General features: G+C 38.1%; 2 protein-coding genes across 2 annotated transcripts; one reads left to right on the top strand and one right to left on the bottom strand.

The window, feature by feature from the left end:
• The first annotated feature begins 717 nt into the window (after nt 1-717).
• ppih (peptidylprolyl isomerase H (cyclophilin H)) lies at nt 718-18,324 on the top strand. Its single transcript, XM_084366148.1, has 9 exons — nt 718-929; nt 12,383-12,447; nt 13,015-13,038; nt 13,884-13,928; nt 15,090-15,132; nt 15,929-16,021; nt 16,530-16,617; nt 16,721-16,761; nt 17,839-18,324. The coding sequence occupies exons 1-9, from the start codon at nt 858-860 to the stop codon at nt 17,905-17,907; spliced, it is 540 nt and encodes a 179-aa protein (XP_084222274.1). The 5' UTR covers nt 718-857; the 3' UTR covers nt 17,908-18,324.
• LOC311264637 (putative G-protein coupled receptor 160) lies at nt 5,572-11,685 on the bottom strand. Its single transcript, XM_084365659.1, has 2 exons — nt 11,560-11,685; nt 5,572-8,049 (listed from the first exon to the last, which is right to left on the bottom strand). Exon 2 carries the CDS (start codon nt 7,993-7,995, stop codon nt 6,904-6,906), a length of 1,092 nt encoding a protein of 363 aa, XP_084221785.1. The 5' UTR covers nt 7,996-8,049; nt 11,560-11,685; the 3' UTR covers nt 5,572-6,903.
• Nucleotides 18,325-20,889: the final 2,565 nt, after the last annotated feature.

Below are 20,889 nucleotides of genomic sequence, written 5' to 3'. Positions count from 1 at the left end.
GGATCCTTCTTGTCTCGCCTCCATCAGGACCTTCATGATCACCAAGGACTTGGAGCCTACAACATACAGCATGAGGAGGAGGAGAGGAATAGGAGAAGGCGAGAGGTCCAAGATGTGTCAAGGGAAGGGCGGTGGGCCAGATTCCAGCGAGGGGTAAATGCTAATAGAGCTACACGGTTTGCGTAGTGCATGAGAAGCACAGCACTCTTGTTAGGTGGGCTTCACTGTCTGTCACACATGACATGAATATAAAAATGAATATAAAAATCATAGATGTGACAAGATTAAAAACTGATTAGTGCAGCCCTAAATAATACATTTTAAAACCTTTTAAAAGACAATTAGCAGTCCTGAACATACTCTCTGGTTTGGCCCTTAATGCCTATTATCAAAGGTGAGTGTTGGCTCTTCCTAAAAAGATGCTGATCTGGTCATTGGAGGTCATTCACCCTTACATAACTGGCCTGGAAACACATCTGGAGGAGGTTCCATGATCTGGACATCCTTGGAGCCTTCCATGTCTTGGCAGCTGCTGTCACTGAACTCAATTCTCAGCGGGGAGCACTGAAACAACAAAAGCTGTTACACAATTTCTCCATCGCACTGGACTATGTATTAGGCATCCAAATAACTTTTATCAATGACCTGTGGGGGGCAGTAATATGCCTTGGCTGCGTCTAGTGTGCCGGAAACATAAAACGAAGAAGAAGAAGCCCGATAGGAAACGGAAAAAGAGAACGAAGAAGAAGAAGTCACCATAGGCTCTAGCCGCGCGTATGTTTGTCGTTCAAATAATACGCGTGTAAACGTAGAAAAAGCATATTTATTTAGCCTTTAAAAGCAAGAAAGGTGTGACAATGTCAATCCAAGTCCAGCCATCGAATCCAAACAACCCGATTGTCTTCTTTGACTTAACCATCGGTGGGCAGGTGAGTAGAAGAAAGAGTTTTTAGCTAACAGTGACTATAGTTCACGTTAAGTTAACGTTACCACATCTCACCAACCTCGCATGATATCATCTGTTAGTTAAAAGTTGTGATCCAGTGAACTACGTACGATGCATTTAAACGGCTTAATTTTACACCCACACGTATATCTGATACACAACACAATGAACAATGTGCAGTTTCTACATTTCTCTGTTCGCGGTTTGTATTGTGGTGAGCGTCTTGTAGTGTAATTACGGTATACTAGTACTACTACATTCAGAATTTCGCTCAGTGAAGCTGATTTATTGCAAATGAGTTCATTCATGACTCGGGTGGTAATCTTTTAGACGAGAGCTCCTCTGACAGTTCATCACCAGGGCTGTCCAGAGTTAACTTACTTTAAACACAGTAAGAACATGAATAGTTAGGTTTAGGTTTAATTGAGATAGAGGCTTTTTTTATATTAACTTTATTGAACATTAACAAGATACAGTCAACAAAAGGCATATCATGAACATGTTCATAGATAGATTACATAGGCTTAACTAAGCGTGAGTAGCAAACAGACAAAAAAAAAACGTTTACAACCTTAAATTATGAGATAAATAAATAAATAAAGGGTCTTATGAGAGACAGAAAACACAAGTGGTTTATTCAGGAATTAGGGCATATAAATATTAATACAGATGTTGGGCTGTTTTCATTTTGCAAACTTTAATGCATTTTTTTGGGTTAGGGTTATTTTTCGAGTGTTATGTTATTTAGAAAAGCACAAAAATATGGGAGAGGTCTTAAGAAAACGACATTTGTGGATAAAATAATCAAATTGTTGTTTTCCGAATTCCTTTTTTTAATGTTTTCATATGTTAGAATCGGAATATTTTGATCCTTATAAGATATCAATAGTGAAAAGATATCAATAGTGAAAAGCATCACAAAACGATATGGCAAAAATATCATATCACGATTTTTTAAAAGTAAAATCACGATTTCGATTTTATCACAATCTTAAATCGAAAAAAGAAAAACAGACAATTTAGGCCAAAGGACCTTTCTGAACAGATTTTAATTTAAATAGTTGCAGTTTTGCCAACATGTGCAAACAACGTAAACATACTAAAAGGTAAACAACAACACTCTGATAAAGTGCACTCTTGCAACATAAAAGGTAGCTTTCAATAAACATGAAAGTAAAATATCAATGAAGACATTACTGTTTGTGGTAATTTAAACACTGTGCCCAGACGATCCTATGATCTCTGCACTTTGGCAGATCGTCTACACATTCTAATCCTTCACGATCTAATATCGTTATATCGCCCACCCCTACTTTGGTTAAAAGAATCATTGATTGTAGGATTGCCTTAATTACTGCATTATTATTGTCTGTTGGTACACATCAAATTGTATTTCCCAATGAAAGCATCATATGTTAAAATAATGCCACAATCAACTAATAAATGTATAATTGACCAGATACCTTTCTCCATCCATTCCTTGTAAAAGAAAGATTTTCTCTTCATTAAGATGCTTCAGTTATTCTATATTGGGACGTGTGGAGTAAAGTTATGTTTGTTATGAGTTTCCAGTAACGGAGAATGATGAAAAGCTGATAAACTGACAGGGAGTTTGGAAATAGCAAAGTCACATCTTAGTAAGAAATATATACTACCAAAATTCCTGAATATTTTGGATGGAAAATCAAACCAAAAGCTTTCACCTTTTCTAATAACATTTTGTAACCATTATAACTTGATGTTTTAACATGGTGTCAAAGTCAATAGTGTTTTAGACTTCAGCAGATTTCACTGTATCATTTTCCTTATATAATCATACTTATTTTACCATATAAAATTGAAGTTATCTTGATTAATTGTCAGGTATATCCAGTGAATAGGCTGGACAAATACATCTAGATAAACTTTCCATTTTATAAGGTAAAATATGTCCAAAACTGGATAAGTCTCTTTGAAGCCATTGAGAATAGTTCTATTGTTCTGTATCTTATTTTCTATAGTGGATGTTACTCTAACCTTTATGTCTTTTGTGATAGTCATACCTAAATATTTGACTTAACTTTTTATTGGGATGTTATAGACATTAGTCAAAGGATGGTCATGAATGGTCAATATTTCACATTTCTTCATATTCAAGTTTAAACCAGATGCTTTTGAAAAAAGAAAAGGAGATCTGAACTATTAATGTCCTATATAACAGTTCAATTATATTAATACATTTTTCTCCAAAACCAAAGCACTAAAAGTGCCAAAACAGAATGACTCCATCATCCTCAATCAAATATCTATAATCCAATAAGTCTAATACCAATCTTATATTGTTATGTATGGATCTGTTGCGACGAAAACTGGGTGTCACTTATTATATGCATCAAACCATCTCTTAACCTGTCAGCAATCACACGTTTAAATCATTTATAATCAGTATACAATAACGTAATGGGCGAAGATTGTCATATCTCTTATCTTTACCCTGTTTAGGAATGAGAGTAATTAGCCCCTGTTTCATTGTAGGTGTAAGTGTCCTATTGCTTAAAATGTCATTTATAGCGTCAAATCCTCCCAAAAGTTTTGTTTGTATTTTTATTTATAAAAATTGGATGTCAGTCTGTCTCCTTTTCTCTTATTTCACTGAAATAAGATGTATTTTTCTCCTTTTCCTCTATCCATTTAGAATGCGATCTTACATAAGCACCTACTTTTTTAAAGTAGAAATTATCTAACTTAGTCTGTAGGCTAATGAAATGGCTTTTATCAGCTTCAGACAGAACAGTGTTATTACAACAGTCACTTATGTCCTGGATCAATTGGGTCTCACATTGCTTTTGTTGTCTACATATTAATTTACTATATTGTACCGTAAAAATCCCATACCTTAAATTTAAAATACTCCCATCTGCTGCTACAGCTACATATACTCCTGACTTTTTAAAATCTCTTAATTTAATCTTTAACAATTTTAACAAACTCCTCATCTTTTAATAACTCTACGTTAAACTTCCAATAGTCCTTTTTGTATTTAGTTCTATTTTCTGGTTTTAATGTAATATGCATTACACAGGAGCAGTTGAAATTGACACATCCAAAGCAAATTTTGCAACTTCAGGAGTTGCTAGCCATAAATCTATTCTGGATTTACAACTACCACTTGGTATTATCCATGTAAATTGGCTGACATCCGGATTTCTGTCCCTCCAAATATCTATTAAACTGTTGGAGTTAAAAAAATCTAGTAAAATGGTGTTCCATTGGTTGGTACTATATTTAGAAGGATATCTATCCTGCCATTCATCAGGCGTCAAATTTAGATCCCCACTGGTCAAAATAACCTCAGTATGATATTTTTCTTTATATTCAGTGACCACGTCTGTCACTTCTGACAAAAGTAATTTGTTTTGGTCATTTTTATTAAAACAATAGACATTTATCAGGATAGCAAAACGTTTCTTCATTATTTAACACAACAGCATGCCAATGACCGAAGTCATCCGCTTTAGAAGTGATTACCTTCCCAGGACATCTACTAAAACATTTGGCCACACAACCAGAGCGATTGGAACCGTGGCTGAACAATATTTTTTCTCCCCATTGGTTTGACCAGAAGGTGGCATCATCGTCACATTAATCTGTCTCTTGGGAAAAAAAAAAAAAGTGCAATGGGCTTTTTGTCCCTTACAAAATAAATGTAATCTTGTCCATTATTGGTTGAAAGATTTAGCTCTGGATTGGTGACCAGAATCTCCAAAACACACTGTCCGTATATAATATGCATCTACAATACCTGCATCTGTTGTTTTAATGCAACCTTACACACCACTAGCAGATAATGTCCTTTTTTCCAACATTTATGCTGGTCTTCGCTGGACTGGTCTATAAAATCAGAAATGTTATTCTGATTCACTTCCTCCATTGGCTGCTCCTTCTTCTCTTGTTTGGTGATAGTCGTCCTCTGGGGTGTTACAGTGCTCACAGTGGAAAAACTGGAGAAACTTGTTGAGGTACAGAAACCTCACCAAGCCCTTATTTGGGCATGTCATCACAAACGGTAGTTTGTCATTTAAAAAATACTGCATTGAACAATAGCTTGTGTTAGTTGGATCCATTTAGAGCTGCCTAAAATAAGCTACATTCAGTGAACACTGTTAATGTCAGTGAATGTGTGCAGGATTTACTAATTTCTCTGTGATTGAATGCAGACAGGTTCCCAAGTTGGTTCTAGTGGGTCTCTGGTGGATTTAGTTACTTTTAAGCTTCAGGTATAATCTGTTGTCCACACAGTTAACCAGGAGAAGACAACACTTACTAACATTATCCACTCAGAGATCTTATATAGTTTCATATGAGCATCGATATATTGCTCAGCCCTACTATAGAGATTATTTATCAACAGTATAGTCATTGTTAATACATTTGGCTCAGGTGCTTCATTGGGACTGTGTAGGTGTGGTCTGATTAGATTTGATTAACAGTGTTGGTAAAATGAGCAAACAAGCACACGCACACACACACATATATATATATATATATCTATATATATATATATATATATATATATATAGATATATAGATGTATATAGATTGGTGCGCAGAAGTAAAGGATGTCACAAGAAGCTGATTGAGATAAATGGTTTTCAGGGTCTTTTAATTCAGATTAGCAGCAGTAAAAGTAAAATGGACCACATTTTTCATTATGACAAGGTTGCTGTAGCCTCTGTGGAGCTTTCAGTCATATCACTTGATCTTCATCACCAGATGGAGCTTGTCACAGTTATTATGTAATCGCAGATGTCTAAAATCCCAAGGAAATAAAGGAATAAAAAGTTCATAGTTGACCTTGAAAACAGTAGTTGAGTAAATAACTTCATCACAAGGTCCCTTAAGGGTGCAATATGTAAGAATTTAGGTTAAAATAACCCATCTAGCCATGGCCCAGAATTTTAGTTAAAATTCTTGCATGAGAATGTGAAGAAATAACAGTTTTGACATTATGATGTCTATGTATTGTGTTTCAGATATATCTACTGGACTTGGCATGCTAACCAGCTAGCCGCTGCCCATACCAGTCCAAAGCTTCTGTGTTAGCAGTGTAAACACCAGCATATCCCCGATTATCTGAGCCCCCAGCCTAGACTGCTGCCTGCATGGCTAACTAAGCTAATTAGCTAATGGTAGCTACAGTTGGCTGCAGTTATCGATGATTCTGGTGATATGCTGGCCCATATCTGTTTTTAGAATAAATTCAACAGGACGCCAATTCTGACATATTGCACCTTTAAGTTGCTGTTCAGGTCCTGAATTTTTACAGATTTTCTTTTTTTGAGAACCACTTTGAAAGCCATACCAGACAGTCATGCATCATCATGTTATTTCCTTCAAGTCTAAAATTATCTTTGTAAATTGCTGTATGACAAACAAATACAAATGAGTGTAGAAAATAGATAATGTACTGTGATTTCTACAAGTGTTTACAAAGCCTCGCTTCATTCAACAGCTTTCAGCAACACTTTGGGACAGAACTTCCAAATGTTGAAGACTTGTGAATCAGTCTCTTGTCAACGGCAACATTTTGCAGTTAAATTCTTTGCTCAAAAGCACTTCTGCGTGTGCTGAAGGAGTGGTGAGAGATGCATTTCTGTGTCCAGGCTTTTCATCTGTCGGTCATAAGCCAGTTTAATTATCTAACACAGCTTTCACAGATGAAATATTCATAAGCCCCATTCACACTGCCCTTTGAGTGAAGGAATCATGCGTTGATTCTCCGCATCGTCCTCTGTGTGAAAGTTTCAGATGCAGAGAGGTGGGACAGTTTCGCTGCGGCCGACTCTTCGTCAAATTTCTGCTCAAAAAACAGTGTCTGTCCCCAGCAAAAAAACTTTAACTCACCATGTGTTTGTCTCCTTCCACTATGTGTTGTTGTAGTTACTGTCTTGAAAAAAGTCTTTATTCACTTTCTTGTGTCACACATAGAAGAGAGTGGTTCTCTTCTGTTTTGATGGGTTGAACACAGCTATCGGGAGCTGCTGCTGTCCTGTTCCTTTGCTCAAATGCCAGTAAACATGCCACAAGCACACATTTTCTGGTAGATGGTTGTACGGCCCTAGAGTGTTGCTCTTGGCCCAGAACACCACACCCATCAGTAAACTGTTGGTGCACTCCATCCACAGAACGTTAACAGTGATGTAGGCAGGTACTCCGAAGCCTAAGACCAGACAGAGCACGGATATAAATAGATAAGGCATCCAAAACACACCAAAGCTCAGCGTGAGACTGAGCCACAGAGGCGGTCTTGACCTGTCGATCTCCTCCAGATGAGTCTCCTGGCTGCTTTTTGTCTCTGTTGTGCTGTTGGTTGAGATGAACAAAAAGTCGCTTTTCGGGTTCTCTCGTTCTTCCCTCGCTTCAGATAACCTGTCTGCCTCATTCTGCCACTTGGGAATACTTGACCAAAAGGGCAGCATGGCACAAATTACTGCTGTGAAAAGCACCAAAGTGAAGAAGGTAATCAGTGGGGACTCCTCTACTTCACACACTAGAGTCTTCACCTGCGTCGAAGACTGCAGTTCCATCAGCTCAGTGTTGACAGAACAGAAGGAGAAAACGACAGCTACCACCCATATCAGCAATACCAAAAAAGTGTTTCTCAGGCATTTGTAGAAGGCGCTCTGTTTGCAGAAGTGGGTATCTTCTACACAGTAGTCCAATAAACCAAGGAACATCATAGGCAGCGGCTGTGCGCCATATGTTGCTGAGACATGAGCCAAGAGGAAGCAGGGTGACATGGGAGACCTTTCAGCCCCAAGAAACCACACGGTTGCCAAAGAAAACGCCACCACAGAGTCAGCCAGGACAATGGACAGGCTGCACATACTCATAAAGGAGCTATACGGCTTCCGGCAGCATAAGAAATAGACTGCTGCGTCCAGTCCCAACTTGAAAAGCATCAGTAACAGATACTTCACAGTGTTGTCTATATGACAGCCGGACTCCACATCACATTGCTCCATAATGGCCAGCATTTTGACAGTTTCTGGAGATGACTCAGGCAGCATTTATGTTATTGGAACAGTTCTCAGCTCAGTGTGCAGGTGTGTGTCCAGGAAATGCTGTGAAAGACAGAAATATATTGGTTTAGGAACGTTGGTTATACAAACATTAAACAGCTTTGAAGAAACAAGAAAAAGCATGAAGACGAGTCCACAACCTCCCCTCATGATCAAGTTTGATTTTAAGTAAGACTTGAGCACAAAAAACACAAAAGTATACCTAGTACTACCTCATGAATCTGAATGAGAGAATGCCAGAAGTGTGCAAAGCTGTCATCAAAGCAAAAGGTGGCTACTTTGCAGAATATAAAATATAAATCATATTCTGGTTTGTTTAACACTTTTTTGTTTACTACACAATTCCACGTGTTCCTTCATAGTTTGGATGTCTTCAGTAATGATCTACAATGTAGGAAATGATAAAAATAAAGGAAAAACATTGAATGAGAAGGTGTGTCCAAGCTTTTGACTGGTAGTGGATGTGACAAACCATGTGGAGAACTTCGTATGAGCATTTTTACCAGCGTGATTGGATTTATCAATTATAGGGTGTGAGGAATAAACAGAACCATGGTCATTACTTTTTTAAATTATTTTTTAACACACCACATCAATTAATCTTTTCATATTGAATGCTTGAGCAACTCGTCTATTATTTTTTTCCCTCATAGTTTAAGGTCAGGCCATTTCTATACATCTTCTAAATCTTCCATCTTCTATAATTATCAGCCACAGTTCTGTCTTTCTGCCCCACCTCATTCCCTGCAGCAGTGACACACTTTTGTTTGTCAACCCACTATTTAGTCTTCTGAATGATATGTATTGCCTGGCTTTAGTCTTCTCTACCATTGCCGTGATAGTCCCCCAAAAAGTGAGATTTTCTCCTTTGGTCCATGACTATTCCTGAATAGACTCTCACTTGTCCTGGGACAATATAAGAGGAAATAACAAGGCAGGTGCCATCAGTTTCAGCTGATATGAGATTTATAGATCACACGTGCATAAAATGCAAACTGGATTTTCAGAACCTGCTCAGGCAAAGTGTACTATGCTCAGCCTCTTTTATGAGTTGACTGACACAGTCGTAAATGATCTGAAGCATGACTTCATATTCGTTAATTTAAGAATTTTTTTATAATTGAGCTCTTTTCTTAGTGTCATTTATAAACAAAACAAGCCAACTATATTGCTTTTGCTTTAAAGACAAATTCTCCATCTAATTTCTTCAAAGTTGATGAAATAAAAGGCTCAAGTTGTGTAGGTTGAACAGTGAGAGGTCACATTTGGATCTGGTGACATTTTTTGCCAGCAGATTTGATGTATGTCCAAACTGATAGTCCCGTTTTTTATCACACATCTCACATTATGTGTGGTTAAAAGTTAAACATGGTGTACAGTGTAGAGCACTTGGCACTAGCAGAGTCCTTCCCATGTTTGTTTTTCACATCAAATCACCGTCAGCCGCAGCAAACTTTACATTGGAGGCATGTCTAATATACTGATGACTCACTCCCTGTCACTTTAGTTACGAAATAAAAAAAACAAACATGTTGTCTTCTTACTTAGGTTCTCTTACTAAGTCTTACTTCTCTGTGTTTTGCATATTAGTCGCTTCCATGTCAACACCTTACAGCAGCGGTATTCATTTTCAACACGTACGTACACCAACCTGAATTTCCTGCATTTCATTTCTGCATGATTTGTAGCATTGGTGACTACTTCTACTCAAGTGAAAACAATTAACCCTGTGATGTAACAAAACGTTACCCTAAGGAGTCCATACCTCTGTGCCTGGAGTTGTCCCAGTCCTGTGAGTTTCAGTGGAGATCCAAAAGCTTAACTCTTGCAGTAATGGAAGTTAGAGGCATTTCATGCTTGCAGCAGAACTCGTCTATGAATGTTAAAGATGGAGTAGTTCCCTATTGGAACTGGCTCTTTCTGGCTCCACCTCCACATTGTAAAAGCAAAACCTGAAGGGACACACCTTCTGTGTCTTAAGGGAACTCTGCTCGTTTGCCCTCCTATACAGCCGAGAGACGATGTCCCCTTGTTATGTCTATTTGCATGTCCTGTAACAGGTAACCCGGCTAGAAACTGAGCGTCGACTAACAATGCTTGTCAGTTTAAACCACACCCTTTGGCAGCTTTTGTTCACCTGCACGATATCCCTATACAATTACACTAGAAACCCAAGAAAAAAACATCATGTGTTGAATGTTAGGCCTACAATTGCTTCCTAGAAATAATCGCCTTCCTGACTAACAAAAACAACGTTTTTTGATAAAATCTCTAGTTTGTAGAAAAGTTAGCACAGTTCAGGGTGTTTGAGCAGCTTTACTTGGCCTCTTTTAATTAACAGCGTTAATTATGTATGCATTAGCTCAGAGGTACAAGTTAAAAAGCAGTGTCACAATTCCTCAACACTTGAAAAAACATGTACTTTGATATTGCATTGTGATGAAATTACAAAAGGGTATTTCCATGCCAACTCACCCAAAATCCTGAAGTTTCTCAATTCAAGTTGTGGATTTTCTTTTTGGTTTTTCAGCTCCGACTGTATATTTAGCAAGACCTGTGTCACTGTAGATGTGACAGAAGTAGATTATTTCTACACAGAGCCACAATTTTGTTGCAAGAAAGTAAAAACAAGTGGAGATATGAGTTTTTGAAAATGACAGATACTTGTGAAAATGACTTCCTGTTATAAATTTGATTACTGTAACTATTCAGCAATAACTATTGATGTTGCCAAGTAGCCTAAGAGTCTTCTGGATGTTCAGGACAAGTTTCTAACCAATCCAGTAAAAAAAGCAATTGCTGAGGCAAGAAATGCACATACAACGAATCACAAAGATGCTGAAATTTAGCTCTGAGGGCCAAACTTCATAACTTCAAAAGTATTTGGAGTACGGCTGTAAGATTTAGAAAGGTCCCATGAATGTAATAGAATTTAATTTGAGAAATCCATGACGTGAACTGGGAGGCCCTTGGTGAGTTGGTAAGGAATGACCCAAACATATGCTCAATAGCTTAGAACTGTTTGTTTTATTCACCTAACAGTGTAATTTGACAACATAGACACAGAACAGCCAGCCTGTCAATGAAACAATAAGACATTTTAACAATTAGAAATTATCGCTCACAATTGCACCTCCACAGGGAACAAATATGATTCTTCAAAGTTTAAAAAAGGCTAATTAATACCTCATTTCATCTCAGTTTGTCACAGTGTCTTGGCTTAATCTGTTTGCTGTGTGCGACTGTTTACTCTTGGTTTAAATATTAACTGCAGGGGACTTAAAGTAGGTGTGGCTGCCATAGTCTGCCTGGCATTTGTCTGTTAATTGAAGCCCACTGCATTGTGATAAAATCAGCTCAGTGCAATCGACACCTTTTCTTGTCTTCCTTACATTTTTTGTGTGCATTTGAAGGTATGGTATTTAAACGTTACCCTGATTCCAGCCCCAGAAAAAAAAGTGGTTCAACAGGATACATTCGTCAGCATGTAGACACTCCTCCATTAAGATGCAGCTTTTTATTACGGTACATGTTATTATTAAGCTGTCTTACCTGTTGTTTTTCGCCTGACACATTCAACATCCTCAGCAGATAAAATAATCCGTGGTTGTTTGCTCTGTGTCAACACTGAGCTTCTGCATTGGAGATCATTGCCTGTAAACGTACTGTCTAAACAGAGCAAAGATGAGAGATCTAATGGCTGCTGGTCGTTCTGGGAGCCGTGTGTGTGGAGTGTAGGGAGAGTAGTGCAGTGATGTCACAGGGACAAAACACTCTTTTTTTACACCAGCACACACACAGACTGCGTTCACACACAGAGATGTAGACACATGGACATTGTTATACCAGTTGACACTTGCATGGCCCTCTGGGTTGTGGGAGGCCTTGGTGAACAGACACCCACCCTGCCAACGCACAAGAACACACACCACTCATAGAGGATTTAATGTGCTGCGTTAAGATTGTGGCGTCTTCACGCTCACATCTTCGATTACGTATGCTTTGACCACTGGAAAATGTGACCAGAAGTGTGACAGAATGGCTTGCATTGTTGAGATGAAACAGAGTTGACTTGATGTTTTCAGTAGAGTCAACAGAACACTGCAAGATGTAAAAGGAATAAACTAATGTGTATTCAAGGCGAGAAGTAGAGGGAGGAAAGACAAGAAGAAATCCTGTACTAGTTATTCACTAGCCAGATGCTGTCAGGATGAACCAGTTACACTTGTTGGACCAAGAACCTGTTTCAGCTCGCTCTGTTTAGTTTTGCCTGAGGCAAAAGTGTTTACGCCATCTTTTTTTTTAGGTGTGTATACATTTCTGTCTTAAATGGATTTCTTTTTGTTTTTCAACTGTTTTCTCAACTGCTTTTCAGGATGTCGGACGGATGAAGATGGAGCTGTTTGCTGATGTGGTTCCAAAGACAGCGGAAAATTTCCGGTAAGGAGAGAGATTATTATTTGATCACATGGTCTGCTTTTTAAAAATTTCAGTGAAAAGAGATATCACAGGTAGACCCCAGCTAGGGATGATAGAAAATTAAAGGGATCTCCACCAATTGTGCACATCAAAGTATATTTACAGGTCTTGGGGAGTACTACTGCATATGTGAAAAAAGTAGTATAAAGCCTTTTGTGGCTCCAGAGGAAGCTGCATGTAATCAATTGCCTCCACTGATGTAACTCACTGGCTAAGTTGGTTTTAAAAGGAAGTAGAATGCAGAATTAAAAGGCGTTATCTCTGGTTCTGATGTATCAATTTGTGCAATGCTAGAACAAAGCCTGGTGGCTACATTACCCACAATGATAAATTGCCTCCACTGATATCGCTCAGTGGCACTAGGATGCAAAGTACATGCAGCTTCCTCTGCAGCAGCAAAAGGCTTTATACTACTTTTTTCAATTTATGCAGTAGAACTCCCCAATCACAAGTATATATGTTCACATGTATGAAACTATTTCTGAGTTTTCACAACAATGCCACTTACAGTTTCGTCATCTCTTACAGGCAGTTCTGCACTGGAGAGTACAGGTAAGGTGATCTTTGATTGTTCACAAACACTTCTTCACCACCCTGCACAGTAAACCTGCCACATCGAACCAGCTTCAGCAGGGAAATAATCACTGTGGGGAGAGTGCAGCAGGGTGAAAAGAAAGATGCACCTCCTTGTATCTAAAATAATGAATTAAAGAAAAAAATAATTTAAATGAAGTCAAGATGAGTTTGTTTTTTTTATTTTTTTTTTCATCTGAAAAAAATGAATATCTGTAAAATTCAAAGGTATACACTACCACTGAAATGTTTGCAATCACCTGCCACTAAAGCTATATTCAGTACAGTCAGATGCTGGGAGGACTACTCTATATTTTAAACTATCTCTACTCGGTCCTCTCACTGCGCCTTCAGGTCAAATGTCCTGCAGATATTTTTTGTCATATGTTGCTAAAAAGTTTTAATGTACACATAAAATGTGCCAAGTCTCAGCCACAAGTGCTCCATGTGAGCCTGATCATACTGAGTCATAACCTGCTGTAAAAAGCACAAAGAAAAAATAAAATGGTCTCATGAGCTGAACTAGAGAACTTAACATAGACGACAATAGATATCCATCTTCTGAACAGGAAGCTGATCGAAGAAATACAAATATATGACGAGGAAGATGAATTCATGACGTAAAGTCACTTTTGCACACAGCTGTTCTGATTAGATTTGTTGTTGCATGTAAACACCAGACCCTATTAATCCCATCCCTACATCCCTGCATGATTGTTTAATGATGGCACATTTACTGTCACCTGTTTTGTAGTACCACACAGGGTGTTTGTTGTCTTTGCTGCTAACTTCATGTTGTTCCTTCTCACATTACTGTTCAACAGGAAGGATGGCGTTCCTATCGGTTACAAAGGCTGCACATTCCACAGGTACACGACATGGGAACTTGATTCATGTAGCTCACATTACACTCTGATGTTGAAAAGATTTCCTATATTTTTCCGAATGATTTTAACTCAAGTAAAATCCCACACCCTCTGGTAGCTTAAGAGTGCTTATATATGAGGCTTGGGCCGATATTAGATATGATCAAATATCTCTATTTGCCATCATATGTGATATTTTTCACAAAATCAAACAGCTGTATGATTCTTAACCTGAGAGAAACTGCTAGAGTTTAGAGGGAAGGGCACCAGTGAGGAGCAAGCTGTTATGTTTGCAATTAATTATTTGCTCTCAAGTAATTAATTTAATTAAAAAAAAAATAATTTCAAAGTTCTTAATTACATTATTTTAAAAGTGTAGTTTGTGTTTCTGCAAAGGGAGAAGTAAATAAGTGAACAGCATGTCAACCTCTCAGTGTTTTATTTATTGATACTGGTCATACCACCAGTCAACATAAAATACAAGTAAAACAAAATAAAATACTATAATTTCATATTATGAAAAAAACCCTTACGATAATATCGTCTATCGAGATGTTTGTGCGGGACAATATTGTGGTAAAAGATTTTGGATATTGCCCAAGCCTATTATTTAGTCTGGTTGTCTCCTGAGTATCTACTGTCAACCCTGGCATTCAGACTTTCTGTGCATGTTTTTCTTACTATTTATAGTAGGGATAGACTGGATCTGATATTCAGCATTTTGCCAGTCATCCAAACATGTGGGTTTGTTTGTGCAGTTGCAGTTAAATCATTTACAAATGTGCCGTCAACACAATCTGATTGGCTACTTTCCACGATGAAATAGCCTGTCAACACTGAATAATCTGAATTGTGAAACTACATCCTTGAGATTTAGTTTTTTACCATTCATATGCACCTATGCTATGCTATGTATGTAGAATACATACATTAAAATGAATTATGTGTTAAAAAGCACTCAACAGAGGTCATAGCAACTTTTAGTTTTTCACAGGAGCTACAGTTCCTATTCACCTACATTGAAAGTTATCATGTTTTATTGTTTCGTGGAGTGTCATAATTGTGAATGTAATGTGGCTTCTGGTAAAGTGAATATTTTTATAGACTTAGCTTGTGCCTCAATAAAGCTGACTTCACTGACATGTCTTCGTTGTTCATTGGCAGGTTGATCAAAGACTTCATGATACAGGGAGGCGACTTTGTAAACGTAAGTATATCCACATCTCTTCTGCTGCCTTGTTAGTTTCTTGTCGCAGCTTTAGGGTGACAAAGTAATTCAAGGTTCAGCGTACTGCATCTGTCATCATTTGCTGTTATATGTTGCATTAAAGCTACAATAAACTGTGGGAACAACACACTCACACATATTGCACCATAGCAATAAATGTGCTGTGTTAATAATGCTTTATTGTCTCCCGTAGTTTTCCTACATAAATAAATCCTATATAAACACAGTATGTTGAGTACAATCTCTTTGGAGAGTTTTTTTTCCAAAGCACATGAAAGCAATCGTGGATGAAAAGGATAGGATTATTGCTTTGAGTGGAACAGTGTTAATATATCTGAGTGTGAAAGCAGACAAAGAAAGATTTTTCCTATTAACAGTATAAAGAAAGTAATATTTTGAAAGCTGGTAAACCTTGTTTTTAAAAAAAAATGTCCACATCTCACAGCAAGGTGGGAGGTATCTTCAGTGGTTATGATGTATACCTGTAGTATGTTGCTATGGGAACAAAGTCATCATCTCCAAATCATTTCTGAAACTATCTACCATTTGTTGTCTTCATTAGATTGAATCAGTTTTACCATGATGTTGGACAAACTGCATTAAAAGTTCAAACTTAGACGAACCACCATATGTCAGCCTTCTGCCCCCTGGTGGACATGTGGTCAATTACAGCACACTGAAGCTGATGTATTGCTCTCTCTCTCTCTCACTCTCACTCTCACTGTCTCTCTCTACTGTGTGAGCCCCATCTTATGTTTTTTGTCTCTTTGTGAAGGGTGATGGAACTGGTATCTGCAGCATCTACGGGGGCCCATTTGCAGATGAAAACTTCAAATACAAGCATTCTGCGCCTGGTCTTCTTTCCATGGTATGTATGTAGATCAATGCTCAGATGTTAGGGGCACTGTTGAATCAGGGAACAGATCTTTGCACTTTGACTTCATCCAAAAGAAGGTGTTTGGCATCATCCTGCAATCTTTTACTACCTGTGTTATACTCTTTAAAATAATAAGTTAAAGCTGCAGTAAGGCATGCTCATGTTTTGTTAATTCTGGCGGCCTCTGTTGACAAAAAAAGATTGTGAAACAAAATGAACTTGGTTTTAGTTACCAAGCGTACAGCTACACTTCAGAGCATCTTCTCTGAGACCCCTCAATTCATCCTCAGCACTCCGCCAGAAAATCAGTTTGAATTTGTAGTAAGAATCACTATAATTACCTATAATGTTTGCTTATATAGGCCATACAGAGGCTTTAACCAACGTTTAATCAAGATTTGATTAATCAATTTAAAGTGTCTTAACTCTAACCAGTACAGACAAACGTGTTGTCGTGATGTCTTACAACATTCTCTGTCATTCCTTTTGTCTCACTCAGGCAAACAGTGGTCCAGGGACAAATGGTTGTCAGTTCTTCATTACCTGCGCTAAATGCGACTGGTTAGACGGAAAGCATGTTGTTTTTGGTGAGTCAATCATCAGTATTACTTGTGCATTCACATCTATTGAGAGGTCCGTTTTAAATTGTTTTGTGTCCGAGTTCAATTGTCTTTTTTACGACTGTTTCAGGAAAAGTGGTTGATGGCTTGCTGGCAATGAGAAAAATTGAGGTAAATACTCATTATTATATTAATTTATAGTAATATATATATCAGTGGCAAGAATGAGTCAATAAAGAAATTTTATACTGATCTGTAAAGTGACCAAAACATGAAGCAAAACTGAGAGGAGGGAGACCACTTATAATGGTTAAAACAACAATATCTTTAAACTGAAAAGGTCTACTCTATTTTGTGCACCTGCCTTAATTGTTTCACTCATCTATAAAAATCAAACTTAAAATGTACATATTGTTCCTCACGTCTGTGGCGCTACAATCCATTGTTTTGGTGTGAGATGCTGAGTTTTGGAGATATCATAGACAGAGATGTCTGCCTTCTTTTCAATATAGTGGGACTACATGGATGTGTGCATCTACTCATGGATGGGAGCTTAGCTAACGTTAGATCTCAGCTGAGGAGGAGGCCATCAATGTTTACATCCTGTGCTGTCACGAGCACGAGCCCGGCATCAATGAGTAGATGCACGTTTCCTTCTCCGCTGTGATTCAGGTGGCAGGTGTAGTTGGGAAGGGGGAAAATAGTTCCTACATGAAATGGCTCACAACAAGGTCTGTGGATTACCTTGAGTAACTGGGTCAGGATTTCTCTTGTTGGGTTTTTCAAAGTATTTTTTGTTTCTTTGTGCACCACAAGCTGAGTACCATCTTGTTGCATTATATTCAAGAGAAAGCAAGCATCTCTACAGCCAAAATTCAACAACTTGCACCAAAAAAATCTAGCTGGATACATAGCACTACAGGTATGAGGGAATGTGTGTATTTTTGATTTGGGGGAAAACTGTCCCTTTAAATGCTTGTTATACATTTTTAATTGACTTTCCTGATCATTGTCATCTCCAGTGATGTTTCAGACCTCAGACTAAAATATTTCAAAGCTTGAATCCAACCTGTGGCTCAAACCCATTGACAGTTTCAGTAAATTAATCTTGCACTGTGTCATATTTATGTATGTAGCAAGTAATAAGAATTTTCTTTTCCTGCAAAAATCACCAGCGATCATTTTAGTTTGCTGCAAAGTTTACATGACTGTCTTTTGTTCTAAATTTTTGCTCCTTCCTCCCGACAGAACATTGTTACAGGACCCAACAACAAGCCCAAGCTCGCCATCGTCATCGCACAGTGTGGAGAGATGTGATCCGACTTGCTCACACACCTCTGTATACCTGAAGTAGTGTCTCACAGTGACCTGATGGTCCTCAACAAACAGCGACCTACATGTATCTTCCTGTACAGATGCCTAGTCCAATAATGCACATTGGAGGACATTGTAAAGTTCAGCAGTGCATCATTTTGGCCAAATAATATTTTTCACATTTCGTTACCAACAGGATGTACTTATTATATAGGTTTAAAGCAAATGTTGTCAACCTTAATGTTCACTGTTTTAAATGTGCACTGAGTCCAAATGGAAATAATTTGTGTATCCTGTTATTAAAAGACAAAAAAGAAAATGTGAGTTTTTTAAGCCTAAAGAAGGAAATGGTTGACAATGGGTTCATTCCTAAATCAGTCACACTGTATATCACATTTGATCAATAAATTGTTGAGGATATCTGAGTTTATATCGTATGCTCAACGCCAAACACTAAGGTGTAGAGACCAGGGGAGCACAAACTTTTTCTTAGTAGGGTCAAAACTGCAAGTTAATTGTGCACTTACGCCAAAAGGAATGCCTATTGTTTTGCACTGTATTGTTTTCTTGATGCAAAATGGCACTAGGATCCCATGTTCCCTTAATTGAAAAACTTCCTGTGCAAAGTGTCAGTCTGCCCCTTGGGTTTATGAAAAATAATTAATAATTAGGTATCCTACATATTTTATGAACAGTTTGACCTCAAAAAATAAAACTGAATAAACATAATTATAATTTTTTTAAACAAAATGTATGATTTTTCACTAGAAGAGTCTGGCGGGCCAAATTGAACCTTATGGCACGCCAACTTTGTCTGCGAGCCCCACTTTGGGCAGGCCTGGTCTAGACTACTTAAAATATACATGTGTAATTAGATGTGACAGTAAGCTCACAGCAGTAAGAGGAACTGTAATTGCTGTTGAGTAGTTCCACAAAATATATGCATTTATTACAATATTAACAGTTGCCATGGAGAGTAAGACCAACTACAAGTGATTTTTAATTTGCTTTGATTCCATTTTCCTTTTTATTCATTAATTTAATGTGTATTTAAGGAACCAGTTAGTCACACACTGCTCTGAATTCAGCTCTGTTTAATACGGTAAGAACATCGTGTACAAAGTGTAACATGCACTGTTAGAAAAAACACAAGATTGATTTTTATCAGTGAGGAATCGTGCAAAGATGTACAGTTTTGCTTCGAAATAATAGCAGGTAATAGTCAGTCACAACCTCACCGCCATGGAGCAAAGCAGGAAATCACTTTACAGTGAAAGGCACGAGAGTCCTCCAAGGCACACTCTCCAGCGCCAAGCAATCCTCTGCTGAACTTATGGCTACCTCTTCTTATCCCGGCCATCCATACAAATCTAAGCCGCCAGACCCCCTCCCCCATCCACGCTGTTCCTCTTCTGCCTTGGACCTCGTTCCCTTGGCACAAAAGAATCCTTTCAGATGGAGAGACTGTTCTTATAGAGGCAGGAAGAAGGTTTTTTTTTTTTTTTTTTTAATAGAGGAGGGGGGTCTCTTCGTGGGGAGGCTTTCTGGGGTCAATGCTAAAGCCCATCTTTGTGTGGGAGAACGGGGCTCGGCCATTAACAGCGAGCTCTTCACACATCAGCCAGCGCTCATAAACAGTGCCAGTGAGGCATTAACATGACAATAGGTGGGGGGCTGTGGTGGGGTTGTCTCACACTCAGTCTGGGTCTGTCTGCTCTGTGCGAGTGGAAGTGGAGTTTCTGAATTCACACATGACTGCATTTAACGTGTTTATTGTGCAGGGCGATACGAGAGGAGAAGAAAATTGTATGTCATTATATCAGGATTCACTGTCACTATTTCAGCTTTTGTGCACCCATAAAATGTAACGAGTGTAATCTTCCAAGAAACAATTTACATTTTACTTTCCACCCTGTGAATCCTGAATAATATCGGGACATGAATGAATACCATGCTTAGTGTTTAAACTGTGAAATAACATTATGGTTATTGTTTATCATGGGTGTAGTGTGACCTGAAATGACCTTCATATAAAACAGGCAACCAATGAGTGGCGCTCATCTTTTACAAAATGATATCACATTTTAATCGTAATCTGGCTTCTTGGTGTTTAAATTGTGAAGGATCATTACTGGTATTCTTCATCGTTGGTGCAATGTGTCCTGAAATAACCCATATTCAGAAGTCATGATGGGTCTAATCTGTTACAAAATAATATCATAATTCAGCTATAACAGCAGGGCTACATCCAGGACCCTGTGATATGCAATCGTGAATCCAGATATTCTCAGTGTTAAGATGCTGCCATTGATAAACTGTCTATAGGCTGGTGGGAACATGATGTTCTGCTGCACACCAAAATGAGCTCTATTCCAAATCTTCCGAGGTATCGTGTATATTTGGCTGGTACTACCCCTGCAACTGTGACAATGCAGTGAAATGATAAATATAATATTTACATTATGTTCCATGAATAAAATATTAAGGTTTTCCTAATCCTTTCTGTAATTTAGGTCAGTTACCCCTCAATACATTTCCACAGGGATGCACTCAGTGCACATGGGGCACATGGGGACAGTGTGCAATGATTAAAGGCATTTAATATTTGGTCAGGAGTGCCAAACAACCTTTTCATTCAATCAAGGCAAGCACCCAATTTACAAAATGATATTCAATTGCTATCCCAAAGACTGAATACTTCATTCAATTCATATTTTAATTCTCAATGGACAACTGTCAGTGGGTCTCTCGGTGACAGCTGTTCAGCAGAAGAAGTCAACTGAGGTGAAAACCTGCTGTGCCCTAACATTAATGCATTGAAATAAAGATAATCTCAAAGTCAGGTTGTCTTTTAAGACAATTTAATGGCACCATTGTTTGCAAGTATGACGTGAGAGGAATTCAGGGCAGCACGTTTTGCTGGTATTATTGATATTGTGTTAAATTCCATCTAAAAACCAAGCAGACACTGTTCCAAAAGTGTCA

This window comes from Pagrus pagrus (genome assembly GCF_965226575.1).
Source record: "Pagrus pagrus genome assembly, chromosome: 11".
Lineage (NCBI taxonomy): Eukaryota > Metazoa > Chordata > Actinopteri > Spariformes > Sparidae > Pagrus > Pagrus pagrus.
This window is presented reverse-complemented; position numbering and strand designations above follow the sequence as displayed.